The 18,947-nt window shown below is 54.5% G+C and overlaps 3 protein-coding genes across 3 annotated transcripts; all 3 read left to right on the top strand.

Moving 5' to 3' along the window:
* Nucleotides 1–260: 260 nt before the first annotated feature.
* On the top strand, nucleotides 261–3,511 carry SNAPC2 (small nuclear RNA activating complex polypeptide 2; the record flags this gene model as incomplete). The annotated part of the gene is given in 6 exon segments (XM_064406576.1): nucleotides 261–523; nucleotides 1,572–1,643; nucleotides 1,758–1,910; nucleotides 1,913–1,960; nucleotides 1,962–2,001; nucleotides 2,853–3,511. Coding segments are annotated over 6 exon segments (1,235 nt in total), but the record flags the coding sequence as incomplete, so codon positions are not given.
* A 665-nt stretch (nucleotides 3,512–4,176) lies between these two features.
* Nucleotides 4,177–10,716, top strand: GABARAP (GABA type A receptor-associated protein). The gene is made up of 4 exons (XM_064406575.1): nucleotides 4,177–4,355; nucleotides 6,057–6,135; nucleotides 8,902–9,020; nucleotides 10,493–10,716. Exons 1-4 carry the CDS (start codon nucleotides 4,266–4,268, stop codon nucleotides 10,556–10,558), a joined length of 354 nt encoding a protein of 117 aa, XP_064262645.1. The 5' UTR covers nucleotides 4,177–4,265; the 3' UTR covers nucleotides 10,559–10,716.
* A 607-nt stretch (nucleotides 10,717–11,323) lies between these two features.
* On the top strand, nucleotides 11,324–17,301 carry PHF23 (PHD finger protein 23). The gene is given in 7 exon segments (XM_064406574.1): nucleotides 11,324–11,448; nucleotides 11,963–11,994; nucleotides 12,187–12,279; nucleotides 13,773–13,807; nucleotides 13,809–14,124; nucleotides 14,126–14,378; nucleotides 15,576–17,301. Coding segments are annotated over 7 exon segments (1,173 nt in total). The 5' UTR covers nucleotides 11,324–11,432; the 3' UTR covers nucleotides 16,004–17,301.
* Nucleotides 17,302–18,947: the final 1,646 nt, after the last annotated feature.

Genomic DNA, 18,947 nt, shown 5'->3' with positions numbered 1-18,947 from the left:
ATTCGTCCTCAGAGACCCCCCAAATTCACCCTCAAAAATCCCAAAATTCCCCTCAGGATCAACAAATTCCCCCTCAAAAAAATCCCAAAATTTTCCCCCAAATTCCCCAAAATTCTCCTCAGAGACCCCAAATTCCCCCTCAGAGACCCCAAAATCCCACCCAGGACCCCTTTTGGCAGATTTTGAGCTGAATTTTTGCAGAAAATTTTCTACATTCCCCAAAATTTTGCCGCCTTGGGGTGAAATTTTGGCGTCCTGAGGTGGGGATTTCACAGCAGAAATTCCCCAAAATGTCAGGAATTTCGGGGAAATTTTCGGGGAAAATGCCCCAAATTTGGGGTCTAAGGGGTTCTTTAGCCCCCCGAGGTTTTGGGGAGCCCAAAATTGCCCGAATTTGCCCCGATTTTGGCAGATCCAGGCGGCGCTGGTGCAGCTGCGGTGGCCGCGCGGCTCGCGAGGCGCTGAGTGGGGCAAATTCCGGAACTTTCTGCAATTCCAGCGCCGGATCCGCGCCCCCATCCAGGTCTGGGGGGGTCGGGGGGGTCCTGAGGGGGTTTTGGGGGTGCTGAGATGGGAATTTGGGAATTTTCTGGGATTTTGGATGCTTCCATCTAAGTTTTGGGGGATTTTGGGGGGGTCCTGAGCTGGGAATTTGGGAATTTCCTGGGATTTTCACGCCTCCATTCAGGTTTTTGGGAGATTTTGGGGGATTTTTGGGAATTTTTGGGGGTCCTGAGCTGGGAATTTGGGAATTTTCTGGGATTTTGGATGCCTCCATCTAAGTTTTGGGGGGATTTGGGGAATTTTGGGGGGTCCTGAGATGGGATTTTGGGAATTTTCTGGGATTTCCACACCCCCGTCCAGGTTTTGGGGGATTTTTGGGAATTTTGGGGGGGTCCTGAGCTGGGAATTTGGGAATTTTCTGGAATTTTCACGCCTCCATTCAGGTTTTTGGGAGATTTTGGGGGATTTTTGGGAATTTTGGTGGGTCCTGAGGGGATTTTGGGGGTCCTGAGATGGGAATTTGGGAATTTTCAGGAATTCTGGAGCCGGATCTGCTCCTCCATCTGGGGTTTGGGGAGTCCTGGGGGGATTTGGGGCTGATTTGAGGTTCCCAAACGAATTTTTGGGGTTCCAAACAAAATTTTTGGGTTCTCCAGATGGATCTGGGGGTTCCCAACCTCAGTTTTGGGGTCTCAGGGCTGATTTTGGGGTCCTGGGGCTGATTTTTGGGGTTCCCAACCCCGATTTTGGGGTTCTGGGGGTGATTTTTTGGGTCCCCAGTCCCATTTTTGGGTGTGCCCAATCCGTTTTTGGGGTTCCCAATCCCATTTTTGGGGTTTCAGGGCTGATTTGGGGTTCCCAATCCCGTTTTTGGGGTTCTCAATCCCATTTTTGGGGTCCCAGGGTTATTTTTTGGGGTTCCCCATCCCATTTTTGGGTTCCCCATCCCATTTTTGGGATCCCAGGGTTATTTTTGGGGTTCCCCATCCATTTTTGGGGTTCCCCATCCCATTTTTGGGGTCCCAGGGTTATTTTCGCGGTTCCCACCACCATTTTTGGGGTTCCAGGTGTGGCAGGACCTGGCTGAGACCCTCGTGGGAGGGCCCCTGGAGAGACCCCCCAGCGCCGCCTTCTCCCAGGTGAGGGGGTCCGGGGGGGTTTTGGGTTCGGGGGGGGATCCCCCCAAACCCCCCCACCCCAATTTTGGGGTGAACCCCCCCAAAACCCCCAAAAACCCCCCCAAATCCCGCCAGGTGCTGACGCTGGCGGCCACGGAGCCCCTGAGCCTGCAGCTCTCCAGCCCCCCCCAGGATTTGGGGGACCCCCCCGGATTTGGGGCCTGCCCAGAACTGGGGGGGCCCCCCGGGGGTGGGGACCCCCCCGAACTCGGGGTGCCCCCGGAGCCGCGGGGGGGTGGGAGGTGGATTTTGGGAGGATCTACGAGTTCCTGGCGCGGGGTCAGCGCGGGGGGCGCCCAGCCCCCCCTGAGCCCCCCAGGTGAGCGGGGACCCCAAATCGGGGGGGCAAAAAAAACCCCGAAAATCTGGGGGGAAACCCCGGAATCCTGGGGGGGACCCCGGAACCTGGGGGGGGGAAAATCCCCAAAAATCTGGTGGGGGGGGGGGACCCTGAAACTGGGGGGGGGGAAATCCCAAAAATTGGGGGGGGGGATCCCAAATCTGGGGAGGGAATCCTAAAAATCTGGGGGGGGGGGAATCCCAAGAATTTGGGGGGACCCCAAAATCTGGGGGGACCCTGAAATGTGGGGGGGCGCCAAAATCGGGGGGGGGACTCCGAAATCTGGGGGGGGGGGGGAAATCCCAAAAATTTGGGGTGGGGGGAGACCCCCGAAATCGGGGGGGGGGGGGGGGCCGAAATCTGGAGGGACCCCCAAAACCTGGGGCGGGGGAAATCCCAAAAATCTGGGGGGAGACCCCAAAATCTGGGGCACCCCGAAATCGGGGGGGAGGGGGGAAATCCCAAAAACTTGGGGGGGGGGGGGGGGAATCTTGAAAAACTGGGGGGAAAATCACAAATATTTGTGGGGGGGTTTCCAAAAAATTTGCGTTTCCCAGTCCCGAACTGGGCGGCGCTGACCCCGCTGTCCCCCCCCCCCGCAGAGGCCGCGGTGGTTCTGTCCTCACTGGGAGGGTCCCCAGTCCCAAACTGGGGGGGGTCCCGGTCCCATTTTGGGTTTCCCAGTCCCAAACTGGGGGATCCCGGGTCCCATTTGGGGGTCCCAGTCCCCATTTTGCGGTTCCCAGTTCAAACTGGGCTGATCCCAGTCCCATTTTGGGTTTCCCAGTCCCGAACTGGGCGGCTGACGCTGTTGTCCCCCCCCCCCGCAGAGGCCGCGGTGGTTCTGTCCTTACTGGGAGCGCTGCCGGCCGAACTGGGAGCGCTGGGGGCGCTGGGGGGGCTCCAGCGGCACCTGCGGGGGCTCTGGGGGGTCCCTGAGCGCCCCCCGAGCCCCGGGGGAGCCCCCGCGGGGCCCCGAGCCCGCCCAGTGCCCCCCCCTGAACCCCTTACTGGTGCCGCTGGGATTGCTGCGGCGGGCGGCCTGAGGGCCCTCGGGACGGACCAAAATCCCCACTTGGGGGGGGGGGTCCCAAATCCCTCAGGGGCCCCAAAATCCCCAGGGGGGCCCCAGAATCCCCAGGGGGGCCCAGAATTCCTTGGGGCGAGACCCCAAATTCCTGCATTTTGGGGAAGATCCCAATTTTCCTGGGATTTCCAAAGTTTGGGGGGTGGGGGGTGGAATCCCGAATTTTGGGGTGATCCCAAATTCCCTCTGCGCTTTCCCAGTTTTTTTTTGGGAGGGGGAGCAAATAAATGTTTGGATTTTCTCAAAGTTGGAGCGTTCGGGACTCGTTTGTGGCCGGACTGGGAGGGAACTGGGATGGACTGGGAATTGTCTGGGAGGGAACTGGGATGGACTCGCCCGGATTCCCCCCCTCCGTTCTCCCCCAATGGTTCCGTCCATCTCGCGTTGGCCACGCCCCCTTGATGTCACGTGCCCCGTGTTTATTCCCTCCTTCCACGTGACCCTCCCCGCTCGGTGACGTCAGTCACATGACGTCAGTCACATGAGGGACGCAGCACCGCCCGGATCCTTCCGCGCCTCCGCCCGGGGCCTTCCCGGGACCTTCCCGGGGACCCCCCTCCCCGTTACCGGGACCCCTCCCCCACTACCGGGACCCTTCCCCCGTTACCGGCACTGGGAGGAGCTGGGGGAGCTCCGGGAGGCCTTGGGAAGGGACTGGGACGGACTGGGCGGAACTGGGCTGCACCGTCCGCAGCTTGCTTGCGTAGCGCTGTGGGCAGCGCCCTTACGCCATCTGCGTAGCGCCGTGGGCACCGGCGTGGCCACTCCGAGGCGCTGGGAGGGAACTGGGCTGAAACTGGGAACGGCCTGGGAAGCCTTAGGAAGGCACTGGGGAGTGACAGGAGGGAACTGGGACGAACTGGGAGGAACTGGGAGGAACTGGAACGAGCCGTACCTCTCTGAGGGCGAGGCCCTTACGCCATCTGCGTAGCTCTGAGGGCACTCCCTGTTTCATTACCTCCGTTTGCGTAGCGCCGCTCCATTGCCGTCAACGGGCGCTCGTTACGCTGTTGGCGCGCCGTACGCCGCTGGCGCGGCGCGGCGGGGGCGGGCCCGTATCCCCTGCGCGCTCCCAGGCTCCGGTGCAGGCCCGGTCCCGGCCCGGCCCCGTCAGGCCCCGGCCCCGAGCAGGCCCCGGCCCCGGCCCGGCCCGGCCATGAAGTTCCTGTACAAGGAGGAGCATCCGTTCGAGAAGCGTCGCTGTGAGGGAGAGAAGATCCGGAAAAAGTACCCGGACCGAGTGCCGGTGAGGGCCGGGGCAGCCCCGGGAACCCCCAAATCCCCCCGGGAACCCCGAAATTCACCTCGGGGACCCCAAAATCCCCCCCGGGAACCCCGAAATTCCACCTGGGAACCCCCAAAATTCAGCCTGGGAACCCCAAAATTCCACCTGGGAACCCCGAAATTCCACCTGGGAACCCCAAAATCCCCCCCCGGGAAACCCGAAATTCACCCCGGGGACCCCAAAATTCCACCATAGGAACCCCGAAATCCATCCTGGGAACCCCAAAATTTAACCTGGAAACCCCAAAATCCCCCCCGGGATCCCCAAAATCCATCCTAGGAACCCCAAAATTCAGCCTGGGAACCCCAAATTTCCACCTGGGAACCCCAAAATTCAGCCTGGGAACCCCAAATTTCCACCTGGGAACCCCAAAATTCACCCAGCGAACCCGGAATTCACTTCAGGAACCCCGAAATTTCACCCTGGGAACCCCAAAATCCACCTGAGAACCCAAAAATCCCTTCCAGGAACCCCAAAATTCCACCCGGGAGCCCCAAAATCCATCCTGGGAACGCCAAATTCACTCCAGGAACCCAAAATTCACCCCGGGAGCCCCAAAATTCCCAAATTCTGGGGGGGTTTTCCTTCCTTGGTGACGTTCCCATCAATTTTTGGGGTTTTTACCTAAAATTCAGGTGCTTTTCCCACCAGTTTAAGGGATTTTCCCCCAAATTTGAGGAATTTTCTCCCAAAATTCCCAGATTTTTTTCCTCAAAGTCAGGGAACATTTTCTCCACAAATTCAGGATTTTTTCCCCCAAATTCAGGGAAGTTTCTCCCTGAAATTCAGGAATATTTTCCCCAAATTCAAGGCTTTTTCCCCTAAAATCCAGGATTTTTTCCCCCCAAACCTCTGTGAGTATTCCTCCAAAATCCAAGCAGATTTTTCCTCAAAAAAAACCTCCCAAAATCCAGGATTTTCCCCCCAAATTTAAGGAATTTTTTCTTTCCCAAATTCCATTTTCCCCTCAAATTCAAGAAAATTTTTCCTCCAAAATTCAGGATTATTTTTCCAAATTTAAGGAATTTTTTCCTCTTGAATTCCTATTTTTCTCCCCAATTTTTTGTGGTTTTTTTTTTCTTCCAAAACTCAGGATGTTTCTCCCCAAATTTAAGGAATTTTTTTCCTCTTAAATTCTCATTTTTCCTCCTAATTTTTTGTGGGTTTTTTTCCCCCCAAAATTCAGGATTTTTTCCCCAAATTTAAGGAATTTTTTCCTCTTAAATTCCCATTTTTCTCACCCAATTTTTTGTGGTTTTTTTCCCCCCAAAAATTCAGGATTTTTTTTTTCCAAATTTAAGGAATTTTTTCCTCTTGAATTCCCATTTTCCTTCCTAATTTTTTTGTGGTTTTTTTTCCCTAAAATTCAGGATTTTTCCCCAAATTTAAGGAATTTTTTTCCTCTTGAATTCCCATTTTCCTTCCTAATTTTTTTTGTGGTTTTTTTTTCCCTAAAATTCAGGATTTTTCCCCAAATTTAAGGAATTTTTTCCTCTTAAATTCCCATTTTTTTCTGTTTTTTTTCCCCCCCCAAAATCCAGGATTTTTACCCCAAATTTAAGGAATTTTTTCCTCCTGAATTCCCATTTTCTCCCCAATTTTTGTGGGGTTTTTCCCCCAAAATCCAGGATTTTGCCCCAAACTGAAGGCATTTCCCCCCAGGTGATCGTGGAGAAGGCGCCCAAGGCCCGCATTGGGGACCTGGACAAGAAGAAATACCTGGTGCCCTCCGACCTCACAGGTGCCACTTGGGGAATTTCGGAATTTTTGGGGGGAATTTGGGGAATTTTGGGGGTTTTGGGGAATTTTTTGGGTCGTAGTTCCAATTTTCTGGGGGGTTTTTTGGGGTGGCTTCAGGTTTTTTGGTGGATTTTTGGGGTTTATTGGGAATTTTTGGGAATATTTGGGGGCTTTTGGGATTTTTTGGGGTGATATGTCCAAATTTCTGGGGGTTTTGGGGGTGATTTCAGTTTTTTTGGTGGGTTTTAGGGTTTTTTTGGTGGAGTTTTGGGGTTTATTGGGAATTTTTGGGAATATTTGGGGGCTTTGGGGATTTTTTGGGGTGATATGTCCAAATTTCTGGGGGTTTTGGGGGTGATTTCAGTTTTTTTGGTGGGTTTTAGGGTTTTTTTTGGTGGAGTTTTGGGTTTATTGGGAATTTTTGGGGGTTTTTGGGAATTTTTGGGGTGATATGTCCAAATTTCTGAGGTTTTTTGGGGGTGATTTGAGGATTTTGGGGGTATTTTGGTTGGAATTTTGGAGTTTTGGGGGAATATTTGGGGGTTTTTTGGAATTGTTGGGGTTTATTTCTAATTTCATAGTTTTTTTGGGGGTGATTTGAGGATTTTTGGTGGATTTTTGGGGTATTTTGGTTGGAATTTTGGAGTTTTTTGGGAATATTTGGGGGTTTATTTCCAATTTTTTGGGTTTCTTTGAGGTGATTTGAGGTTTTTTGTTGGATTTTTGGGTGGAAACTTTGGGGATTTTTGGGAATTTTTGAGGATTTGGGGGAATTTGGGGTCTTCTGGGGAATTTTAGGGTTTTTTTTTCTAATTTTCTGGGTTTTTTTGGTGAATATTTGGGAGATTTGGGGTTTTTGATGTAATTTTTGGGGGGGGGTGGGGAATTTTTGGGGGATAATTTGGGGTTTTTTGGTGAGATTTTGGGGGGTTTTTTTGGGTGAAATTCTGGGGTGTTCAGAGGTGATTTGGGGATAAGTTTGGGGGTAGTTTGGGGAATTTTTGGGGTGATTTTTGGGGTTCTAAAGCCATTTTTGCCCCTCTAGCGGGCTTGCTCCGTTTCTTGAGCCGGAATTTGGGGGATTTTTGATGCTTTTCCCTGATTTTTATTTGGTTTGGGCTGATTTGGGGTTTTCACTCCATTTCTTGGGGTTCTAAAGCAGTTTTTTTGGGTTTTATAGGGGTTTTGGGGGCAATTTTTGGGGATTTCTTGCAGCAAATTTTGGGGTTTGGGGGTTTTCTGGGGCAATTCCTTTGTATTTTGGGGTTTTTTTGGGCTGATTTTTGGGGTTTTTGGTTTAGTTTTCCTGGTTTTGGGTTTTTTTCCAGCTGATTTTTCTGGTTTTTGGCTTTTTTTAGGATTTTTTTGTTGTTGTTTTTTTTGGGCTGCTTTTCCCATTTTTCCCTGATTTTTGGGGTTTTTTGCTGCTTTTTGGGAGTTTCCAGCGGGGCAGTTCTGTTTCCTGATCCAAAAGTGGATCCACCCTCAGGCTGGGGATGCTCTGCTCATTTTTTGGGTTGATTTTGGGTTTTTCACTGATTTTTGAGCTGCTTTTTCTGAGTTTTGAGTTTTTTTGGGGCTACTTTTCCTTTTCCCTGATTTCAGGCTGATTTTTGTGGGTTTTTTGGCTGATTTTTGTGTTTTTTTGGGCTGAGTTTTCAAATATTTTGAGTTTTTTGGGCTGATTTTTCTGGTATTTGGCAGTTTTTGGGCTGATTTTTTTAGGTTTTTGAGCCGATTTTTCTGGGTTTTTCTTATTTTTTCACTGATTTTTGGGTGTTTTTGGTGTTTCCAGTGGGCCAGTTCTATTTCCTGATCAGGAAGAGGATCCACCTGCGGGCTGAGGACGCTGCTCAGTTTTTGGGTGGATTTTTGGGTTTTTAAGCAGGTTTTTTTTTGGTTTTTGGGTTGATTTTGGGATTTTTTGGGCTGATTTTGGTGTTTTTTGGTGTTTATTTCCAGTGGGGCAGTTCTATTTCCTGATCAGGAAGAGGATCCACCCTGCGGGCTGAGGACGCTGCTCAGTTTTGGGGTGGATTTTGGGGTTTTTTAAGCAGGTTTTTTTTGGTTTTTGGGTTGATTTTGGTGGTTTTTGGGCTGATTTTGGTGTTTTTTTGCTGTTTCCAGTGGGGCAGTTCTATTTCCTGATCAGGAAGAGGATCCACCCATGGGCTGAGGACACTGCTCAGTTTTTGGGTTCATTTTGGGTTCATTTTTGGCATTTTTAGCAGGTTTTTTTTGGGGTTTTTTTTGAATTTGGGTTCATTTTGGGTTGATTTTGGTGTTTTGGTGTTTATTTCCAGTGGGGCAGTTCTATTTCCTGATCAGGAAGAGGATCCACCCATGGGCTGAGGACGCTCTGCTCAGTTTTGGGGTGGATTTTGGTGTTTGATTTTGTGTGTTTTTGGTGTGTGTTTTCAGTGGGGGCAGTTCTATTTCCTGATCAGGAAGAGGATCCACCTGCGGGCTGAGGACACTGCTCAGTTTTGGGGTGGATTTTGGGGTTTTTTAAGCAGTTTTTTTTTGGTTTTTGGGTTGATTTTGGTGGTTTTTGGGCTGATTTTGGTGGTTTTTGCTGTTTCCAGTGGGGCAGTTCTATTTCCTGATCAGGAAGAGGATCCACCCATGGGCTGAGGACACTGCTCAGTTTTTTGGGTTCATTTTCGGTTCATTTTTGGCATTTTTAGCAGGTTTTTTTTTGGGGTTTTTTTTTGAATTTGGGTTCATTTTGGGCTGATTTTTGGTGTTTTTTGGTGTTTATTTCCAGTGGGGCAGTTCTATTTCCTGATCAGGAAGAGGATCCACCTGCGGGCTGAGGACGCTCTGTTCTTCTTCGTCAACAACGTCATCCCCCCCACCAGCGCCACCATGGGCCAGCTCTACCAGGTCCCAAAACCCCCAAAACCCCCCCAAAAATACCCCCAAAACACCCCCAAAAATACCTCCAAAACACCCCCAAAATATCCCCAAAACAGCCCCAAAAACTTCCCCAAAAATACCTCCAAAACAGCCCCAAAACACCTCCAAAATATCCCCAAAAACGTCTCAAAAACATCCCCAAAACCTCCCCAAAAATATCCCCAAAACAGCCCCAAAAATACCCCCAAAACACCCCCAAAATCTCCCCCAAAACCTCCCCAAAAATATTTCCAAAACAGCCCGAAAACCTCACCAAAACACCCCCAAAAATATCCCCAAATATCCCCCAAATATCCCCAAAACTTCCCCAAAAATACCTCCAAAACACCCCCAAAACCTCCCCAAAAATATTTCCAAAACAGCTCGAAAACCACACCAAAACACCCCCAAAAATATCCCCAAAACCTCCCCAAAAATATTTCCAAAACACCCCAAAAATATTCCAGAAACACCCCCAAAAATATCTCCAAAATATCCCCAAAGCAGCCCCAAAATATCTCCAAAACTTCTCCAAAAATATCCCAAAATCTCCTCAAAACATCTCCAAAACTTTCCCCAAAATTTCCCCCAAAACATCCCAAAAATATTCCAAAAATTCCACCAAAAAAATCCCCAAAATCTCCCCAAAACATCCTCAAAAATCTCCCCAAAACATCCCCAAAAAATCCCCAAAATCCCCCAAACCACCCCCCAAAACTTCCCCAAAAATCCCTGGGAACACCCAAAAAAACCCCCCAAAAATCAAAAACTGAGGGGGAAAAGGGTTAAAAATGGGCTAAAAAATGAGATTTTTGGGGGAGGGAGTTGGGATTTGGGGGGGGTCCAAAAATATCCTAAAAAATTTGGGAGGGAAAAAGTTAAAAAGGGATTAAAAAAAAAGCAAAGGGGGGAGGAGCTTGAAGGGGTTAAAAAATTTAAAGGGGGGGTCCCAAAATATCTTAAAAAAAAACCGGGATGGTCCCAAAAATTTGGGAGGGGATCGAGCTGGGAAATTTTGGGTTTTAGGGGGGGAAATTTGGGGTGGAAAAGGGGAAAATTTGGTACCGAGGGGGGTCCCAAAAATTCCAGAAAAGGCCCCAAAAATCCTCGGGGGGGGCAGAAAATTTGGGGGATGGGAGGAATTTGGGATGGGGGGTTAAAAATTCCGGGGGGAAAGCCCCAAAATCCTGGGAAAAGCCTCAAAATTTTGGGAAAAAAAACCCCAAAATTTTGGGAATAATTGGAAACTGGGAAGAGACCAAAAACTTCGCGGCCGGGGGGGGGGGGGGAACCGAAAATTCCAGGGAATCCCTGAGGGGAAAATTGGGGAATTTTTGGGATTTCTCACCAAACCCGAGCGGGGCAGAGCCCGAATCCAAACCCGGGGTGGGAATTCCCGGTTTTTAACCCGTGAATTCCCCGGGTTTTAACCCCCCGAATTCCCGGTTTCCCCCCCTCAGGAACACCACGAGGAGGATTTCTTCCTTTACATCGCCTACAGCGACGAGAGCGTCTACGGGGCCTGAGCCCGCCCCGCTCCCCGCCCCTCCCCGCCCCTCCCCGGGGCTCTCCCGGTGCTTCCCGCTCCCGCTTTTCCCGTTTTCTCTCCCGGTTTTTGCCCATTCCCGGTTCTTTCCCCGTCCCCCCCCCCAATAAAAGCGACGGAGCCGCCTCAGGGCCTGGACCGGAAGTGGGCGTGGCTTGAAGGGGAGGGCCGCGTGCGCGGTGCGAAGGGGCGGGGTTTTGCATAATGAGCTCCGTGCGCCTGCGCAGCACATAAAACTAAAAACGGTGGGGGCGTGGTTTGCATAATGAGCCGCGCGTGCCTGCGTAAGGCGCCAAATTGGGCGTGACGAGGCGTGGCCTGAATAATGAGGCCTTCGCGCATGCGGACAAAGCAGAGTGACAGCGGGGAGGGGGCGTGGCTTGCATAATCAGCTCCGCGCGCAATCGCAGGGCGCCATTTTAGGGGAAGGAGGGGACGTGGCTTGCATAATGAGCAGGGCGCGCGTGCGCACGAAGCAGAACAACGGCGGGGAGGGAGCGCGATTTGCATAGCAAACCCCGCGCGCATGCGTAGGACTCAAGCCCGGACCTGAAGAAGGCGTGGCTTGCATAATGTGACGCGCGTGAAGGGCAAAACGAACCAAGGGTGGGCGTGGCTCGCATAATTAGCACGGCGCGCATGCGTACTGAGCAAAGTGAGTGTGGCGGGGCGCGCGGCGCCAGGAGAAGGGCGGGGTTTGGCGGAGGGGGGCGGGGAAGAGCGCATGCGCGCGGCGGGGAGGGGGCGGGGGGGTTTGGGCGGCGGGGGGCGGGGCCCGGCGGGGGGGCGGCGCGGAACGGGCGGCACCGGACGGAGCGGGCGCGGACCGGGGGGGGCCCGGCGGGGCCGCGGCCATGGCCGAGCCCGGAGGTACCGGGGCAGCGCCGGGGCAGCGCCGCGCGGGGCCCGCAGCCGCCAGCGGGCCGGGAGCGGCGGGGTTGGGGGTCCCGGTAATGGAGGGGGGGGGGACACCGGGAGTGGCGGGGCCGGGGCTGGGGCAGCGCAGGGCGGCGGGACCGGGGCGAGCTGGAGGCCGAACCGGGGGGGGGTGGAGCTCTCAGAGCGCCGGGACCGGAGCGGTTTGGAGCCGGTACCGGGAGGAGCTGGAGCCGGTACCCGGAGGGGCTTTGGAGCCGGTACCGGGCGGGTTTGGAGCCGGTACCGGGCGGGTTTGGAGCCGGTACCGGGCGGGTTTGGAGCCGGTACCGGGGCGGTTTGGAGCGCTCAAAGTGCCGGCAGCGGGGCCGGAGGGAGCCGTAGCGCAGAACCGCGGGGAAGGCGGGGAGTTTGGAGCCGGTACCGGGGCGGCTCGGAGCCGCCGCAGCCCCGGGCCGGCTCCGGTGCCGGTGCCGGCCGTGACCGGCCCGTCCGTTCCCGTCCACAGAAGCGCTGGGGCCGCTGAAAACCGACCCGCAGGTGAGGGGGGGGCCCCCGGGGGGCACCGGCAGGGGAGGGCGCCCGGGGATTCCCCCGCCGCTCGGTCTCCTCGCCGCTCCCGGGGGGCTCCGGGAGGGGCCCCCGGGGCTCGGGGGGGGTCACGGGGAGGTCCCGGTGTTCACGGTGAGCCCCTCTCCCCCCCCCACCCCGCTCGGTTCCCGGTACCGGCAGCCCCCGGAAAAGCGGCGGAGGACGATCGAGGACTTCAATAAGTTCTGCAGCTTCGTGCTGGCCTACGCCGGCTACATCCCGGCGACCGCCGAGGTAACCGGGAGGCACCGGGAGGGCACCGGGGGTTACCGGGAGCTACCGGAGGGGCAGCGCGGGAGGGACGGGGAGGCACCGAGGAAGCACCGCGAGGGTCGCGGGAGCGCCGGGAGGGGTCCCGGGGGTAACGGGAGGGCGCCCAAGGCCTGCGGGGGGTACCGGAGGGGCCACCGGAGAATACCGGGAGTTACCGGGAGGTACCGGAGGGGGCTCCGGGAGGTCGCGGGGAAGCGCCGGACGGGGGTTTAAAGGGGCGGGAGGTCTTTAAGGGGGGTCCCCGGTCCCTAAACCTGCCCCCCCCTCTCCCCCCCCCCGGTTCCCCCCGGCCCCGCCGCCGCCCCGGCAGCTCCCGGCGTGCCCCGCCGCGGCCCCCGCCTGATTGACAGCGCGATAAACCCCGCCCCTCCCCCGCGCTTCGCCAATCGCGTGGCGTCTTGCCCCTCAGCCACGCCCACCGCGGGAAGGTCCCTGAGGGGAAAACCCCGCCCCTTCGCGTGGACCAATGGCGGCGCGTTCTGTCTGGCCACGCCCTCTGCGCGCCGTGGGGGACGCTGGAAAGGTGTAGGCGGTGCTTGGTGTGGGGACTACAAGTCCCGGCGTGCCTTGCGCGGCGGCGCCATGTTGAGGCGGGGGTTCGTGAGGGGGGATTTTGGGGGTTCTGGGTTGAATTTGGGGCGCGTTTTGGGGGTCCTGTGGTGGATTTGGGGGTGAATTTTCGGGCGCTGAAGTTGATTTTGGAGTCCTGCGTGGGTTTGGGGGTGGATTTCGGTGGTCCCTGGCTCGGATTTGGGGGTTCTGGAGTTGATTTTGGGGTTTCTGAGTGGAGTCTGGGGTCCTGAGTTGGTTTTGGGGTAAATTTGGGTGTCCTGGGCTTGATTTTGTGGGTCCTGGGTGGATTTGGGGCACCCCGGGTTGGATTTTGGGATAAATTTGAGGCTTCTGAGTTGGATGTACGGGTAAATTTGAGTGTCCTGAGTTGGATTTTGGGGTAAATTCGAGTGCCCCAAGTTGGATTTTAGTCTGAACTTGGGGCTCCCAGGTTGGATTTCGGGCATCCTGGGTTGGATTTAGGGGAAAATTTGAGTGACCCAGGTTGGATTTTGGGCATCCAGGGTTGGATTTTGGGGTAAATCTGGGGGTCCTCGGTTGGAATTTTCTCATCCTGGTTTGGATTTTGGGGTAAATTCGAGTGCCCCACGTTGCATTTTGGGCACCCCGGGATGGATTTTGGGGTAAATTTGAGTGTTCTTGGTTGCATTTTGGGCATTTCAGGCTGGATTTTGGGGTGAGTTCGGGGTCCTGGGTTGGATTTTGGTCACCCCAGAATGAATTTAGGAGTAAATTTGAGTGTCCCAGGTTGCATTTTGGTCACCCCGGGCTCGATTTTGGGGTGAATTCAGGGTCCTGGGTTGGACTTTGGGCATTTCAGGTTGGATTTTGGGGTGAGTCGGGGCTTCCCCGCTCCATTTTGTGACCCTTTCCCCCCCCAGGACCCCCCCTGGCCCTCGTCCGGCCCCAGCTCGCCCCGCGGGGGCCGGGGGGGACGCGTGGGGCTCGGCGCCGGCCGCGCTGCGCACCATCGAGACCTTCGTCCGCAAGGCCAAGTCCTCCAAGAAGCGCGCCCTGGCGCCCCCGGAGTCCGCCATCCTGGACAAAATGCGCCTCAAAGACTCCCTGTTCGACCTGCCCGCCCCCCAGAACAGCCCGGGGCCGCCCCCCCAGAAGCGCCGGGAGCGCCGGAGCCGCCGGGGGGGACGCGGGCGCGGGCGGCGGCGCCCGCGGCGGCCGCGAGAACTCGCGGCTCCGCGTGAAGAAGAGCAAGAAGCGGCGCTGGAAAAAAAGGGGACAGGGGCGTGCTGGGGAGGGGGTCCCCCAGCGAGGAGACGGATTCCGAGGAGGAGCCGCCCTCCCCCCCCCCCGCCGCCGCCCCCCGCCCCCTCCCCTGCCCCCCGAGGGGGGGAAGCTGGGCGTTCTGGGGGGGCCCGGGGGGGTTCTGGGGGTGGGCAAGGAAGGGGGGAGCACGGAGACCAGCAGGGACGGCGACGGCAGCGACAGCGACGCCCGCGTCATGGACGAGGACATCATGGTGGAGTCGGGTGAGCAGGGGGAATTTGGGGGGTTTGGGGGGAAATTTGGGGGGTTTTGGGGATCCTGGAGGGGTCTTAGAGGGGTTTGGGGGGAGGTTTGGGGGTCTCAAGGGGGTTTGGGGTCCCTGGAGGGGATGTGAGGGTCATGGACGAGGACGTCATGGTGGAGTCGGGTGAGCGGGGGGGAATTTGGGGGCTTGGGGGAAATTCGGGGGATGTTGGGGGTCCTGGAGGGGTCTTAGAGGGGTTTGGAGGCAGGTTTGGGCATCTCAGGGAGGTTTGGGGTCCCTGGAGGAGATGTGAGGGTCATGGACGAGGACATCATGGTGGAGTCGGGTGAGCAGGGGGGAAATTTGGGGGGTTTGGGGGAAATTCGGGGGAAATTTGAAGGGAATTTGGGTTCCTTGGAGGGGTTTTGGGGTCAAGTTTGGGGGTCTCAGGGGGGTTTGGGGTCCCTGGAGGGGATGTGAGGGTCATGGGTGAGGACATCATGGTGGAGTCGGGTGAGTGTGGGGGAATTTGGGCGTTTAGGGGATATTTGGGGGCTTTTGGTGGAAATCTGGGGGATTTTGGGGTTCCTAGAGGAGTTTTAGGGGCTCTTAGAGGGGTTTGGGGGAGGTTTGGGGGTCTCAGGGGGTTTTGGGGTCCCTGGAGGGGATGTGAGGGTCGTAAACGAGAACATCATGGTGGAGTTGAGTAAATTTTGGAGATGTTTTTGGGGAAATTTGGGGATTTGGGGGGAATTTGGTGCCCCTGGAGGAGTCTGGGATGAGGTTTGGGGGTTTGGGATGAAGTTTGGGTGGTCCTGGGGGAGTTTTGGGGGGTCTCAGGGGAGGTGTGAGGAGTCCCAGGTGGTATTTGGGACATAAATGTTGGGATTTGGTTGATCCTGGAAAAAATTTACTGATCCCAGGTAGAATTTGGGACATAAATTTTGGGATTTGTTTGATCCTGGAGGAAATTTACAGATCTTGGGTAGAACTTGGGACATAAATGTTGGGATTTGGTTGATCCTGGAAAAAATTTACTGATCCCAGGTAGAATTTGGGACATAAATTCAGGATATTTCACCACCCCTTTAACATTCTAAGTGCTTTTTGGGGTTATCACACCCCCAAATTCCTCCATTTTCACCGCAATTTTTTATTATTTTTTTACTCTGCTATAAACTTTTTAACATTTTACCTTTTTTGGGGTTTTTTTTAGGTGACGATTCGTGGGATTTGATCACCTGCTACTGCCAAAAACCCTTCGCGGGCCGGCCCATGATCGAGTGCAGCCAGTGCGGCACCTGGATCCACCTGTCCTGCGCCAAGGTGAAGAAAAACAACGTCCCCGACGTCTTCTATTGCCAAAAATGCCGCGAGGGACCCCGCAGGGCCGCCCCCGCCACCCCCCCGGGCCACCGGGGACTCCTAAACCCCCTCCCCACAAAGGGTTTGGGGGTCCCCGGCCTCGCTTCTGGCAGGGTTTGTGCTCAAAATCGGAAATTTTGGGGTTGTGACCTTCCCTGGAATTGTGGGCTGTGGAGGTTCCTCCTGAAAATTAAGTTTTGGGCGGGTTGGGTCGTTCTCAAAATGTGGAATTTTGGGGGTTGGATGTCGGCCCGGAGCGGTGAGGTTTGGGGTTTGTGACGTTCCCGCGAAATTGGAGATTTTGGGGCTTGCGGCTCTCCCTGGAATTGTGAGGTTTGGGGGTTGGAAGGTGTCCAAAATTGGAGATTTTGAGGGTCGGAACCTCCCCCCTCTCCAAATTGTGAGGGTTTGGGGTTTGTAAAAGCCCTGAAATTGTGAGATTTTGGGTCCAGCTCCCTCAAAAATGGGGAGGTTTGGGGGGTCTTTTACCCACCCCCCCCCCCCATAAGTTGAGGGGTTTTGGGGTTCCGGTTCAAATTTGGGGGTGGTTTGGGGTCCCTCATCTGCAGGACAGGAGGGTTTTGGGGTACAAGATTTGGGGGGCTCTTACCCCAAATCATGAGTTATTTTGGGTCTCCCACCCCCAAGATGGGAAGATTTTGGGGGGGGGGGGTCCCTCACCCCAAATTAAGATTGGGGGAGCCCCCCTTAGATAGGGGAAGTCTGGGGGGTCCCCTACCCCAAATTATGAGATTTTGGGGTCCCCCCCATCCCCACGAAAGGAGGGTTTGGGGGTCCTTTACCCCAGACAAAAAGGTTTTGAGAAGTCCCCCTAAAATAGGGGGATTTTGGGGTGTTCTTTGCCCCAGATCATGAGCTTTTGGGGTGTCCCACCCCCCCAGAAAAGGAGAATTTGGGGACCCCACACCCCCAAGTAAGATTTGGGGAAAACTCCCCTAAAAGAGAGGGTTTTGGGGTCCCCTTCCCCAAAATAAGAGTGTTTTGGGGTTCTCTGCCCCATGTTATGAGGTTTTGGGCGCTCAGTTAAAATTTGGGGGGACCCCACTAAGTTCAAGGGGTTTGGGGGGCTTTTAACCCCCCCCCCAGGGCATGAAGTTTGGGGGTCCTGTACCCCAATTCATGAGGTTTTGGGGTGTCTCAACCCCTGTACAAGATTTTGGGGGCGTCCCACCCCTGAAGTGGGGAGGGGGATTTGAGGGTCCCTCCCCCCAAAACTCTGAGGTTTTGGAAACAAGTTTTTTCATGTGTGTTATTTTTCTAAACGTTCCCTGCACCCCACTTTTTTGGGGGGCCCTCCCCCAAGTTTTTGGGGGTGTTTAGAGCATCATTTTGCAGGGGGGGGGCACCCCCAAAACAGGAAGGGTCTGCCCCAGTTTGGGGGGAGTTTAAGGGGGGGATTTGGGGGATTCCCCCCCTAAAACTCCCTCAGTTGGAACTTGGGGGCCCCCCCCTCCCCACCTTTTATTCCCTTCCCCTCTTTGTTTGAAGGATAATATTTTGGATTTTGGGGGGCTGCAGCCCTTCCAGTTGTAAATAAACAGCGCCGTTGCTTCGTACCTGGGCGGGGTTCGTGTCTGTCTGTCCGTCTGCTGCGCCCCAAAAGGAGCCCCCGAAATGGAGGGGAAATGGGGAGGGGAAAATGGTGGAAAACGTGAGGGGGGGGAAAGGGTGGGAAACATGAGCGGGAAAAAGGACAGGAAACATGAGGGGAGAAAAGGGCGGGAAACGTGAGGGGAGAAAAGAGCGGGAAAAGGTGAGGGGGGAAAAGGGCGGGAAAACGTGAGGGGGAAAAAGGGCGGGAAAATGTGAGGGGAGAAAAGAGCGGGAAAACGTGAGGGGGAAAAAGGGCGGGAAAATGTGAGGGGAGAAAAGAGCGGGAAAACGTGAGGGGGAAAAAGGGCGGGAAACATATGGGGAGAAAATGCTGGAAAAAGGGGGGGGAAAGGGTGGGAAACGTGAGGGGGGAAAAAGCTGGAAAACATGAGGGGAGAAAAGGGCGGGAAATGTGAGGGAAGAGTGGGAAAACGTGAGGGAGAAAAGAGTGGGAAAACGTGAGGGGAAAAAAGGGCGGGAAATGTGAGGGGAGAAAATGGTGGAAAATATGAGGGGAAAAGGGTGGGAAAACATGAGAGGGAAAAAGGGAAGGAAACATGAGGAGAGAAAATGGTGGGAAACATGAAGGGAGAAAAGGATAGGAAACATGACGGGAGAAAAAGGCGAGAAATGTGAGGGGAGAAAAGGGTGGGAAATGTGAGGGGAGAAAATGCTGGAAAACATGAAGGGGGAAAAAGGGTGGGAAACATAAGGGGAGAAAATGCTGGAAAAAGGGGGAAAAAGGGTGGGAAACGTGAGGGGGAAAAAGCTGGAAAAACATGAGGGGAGAAAAGGGCGGGAAATGTGAGGGAAGAGTGGGAAATGTGAGGTGGGAAAAGGGCGGGAAAACGTGAGGGGAGAAAAGGGCGGGAAATGTGAGGGAAGAGTGGGAAATGTGAGGTGGGAAAAGGGCGGGAAAACGTGAGGGGAGAAAAGGGCGGGAAAACGTGAGGGGAGAAAATGGAGGAAAACGTGAGGGGAGAAAAGGGTGAGAATTGTGAGGGGAGAAACGGTGAAGACATGAAAGATCAAAGGTGGGAAATATGAGGGGAAGGTGGCGGGAAACGTGAGAGGAAAAAGGGTGGAAAATGTGAGGGATAAGAGGTAGGAAATGTGAGGGGAAAGTAGTGGGAAATGTGAGGGGGAAAGGGTGGGAAAAGTGAAGGGGAAAATGCTGGGAAATGTGAGGGGGAAAAGGGTGGGAAATGTGAAGGAGAAAAGAGCAGGAAACGTGAGGGGAAAAAGTGGAGATGTGAGGGGACGAGATGGCAGAAACATGAGAGGAAATGTCAGGTAAGATGTGGGGAAAAAGAGAAATGTGAGTGGCAAACATGAGGGGGAAAAGGGTGGGAAACAGGGAAAAGTGCTGGAAACGTGAAGGAAAAAAGAGCAGGAAAAAGTGGGAAATGTGAGGAGAAAAATGATGGGAAATGTGACAGGGGAAAGATGCTGAAAACATGAGAGGGAAAGGGTGGAGATATTTTAATAAACCCGGGGTTTCATTTAAACTGAAAACCCTAAAAATCACCCATTAGTTTTTGCCCTTAAGACTAAGTCCTGGAAACAGCTAAAAAAGTCAGTTTTTTCTTTAAATTTAAATCTTTCATCT

The sequence above is a fragment of the Passer domesticus genome, unplaced genomic scaffold, assembly GCF_036417665.1.
Source record: "Passer domesticus isolate bPasDom1 unplaced genomic scaffold, bPasDom1.hap1 HAP1_SCAFFOLD_310, whole genome shotgun sequence".
Lineage (NCBI taxonomy): Eukaryota > Metazoa > Chordata > Aves > Passeriformes > Passeridae > Passer > Passer domesticus.
The sequence above is the reverse complement of the archived record's forward strand: the minus strand, read 5'-3'. Positions and strand labels throughout refer to the sequence as shown.

Bases quoted from the DNA above. Each gene is read 5' to 3' on its own strand.
- GABARAP (XM_064406575.1), top strand. From the start codon at position 4,266: ATGAAGTTCCTGTACAAGGAGGAGCATCCGTTCGAGAAGCGTCGCTGT. The intron at 4,356-6,056 runs GTGAGGGCCGGG...ATTTCCCCCCAG, and splicing joins AGTACCCGGACCGAGTGCCG to GTGATCGTGGAGAAGGCGCC. The intron at 6,136-8,901 runs GTGCCACTTGGG...GTTTATTTCCAG, and splicing joins GGTGCCCTCCGACCTCACAG to TGGGGCAGTTCTATTTCCTG.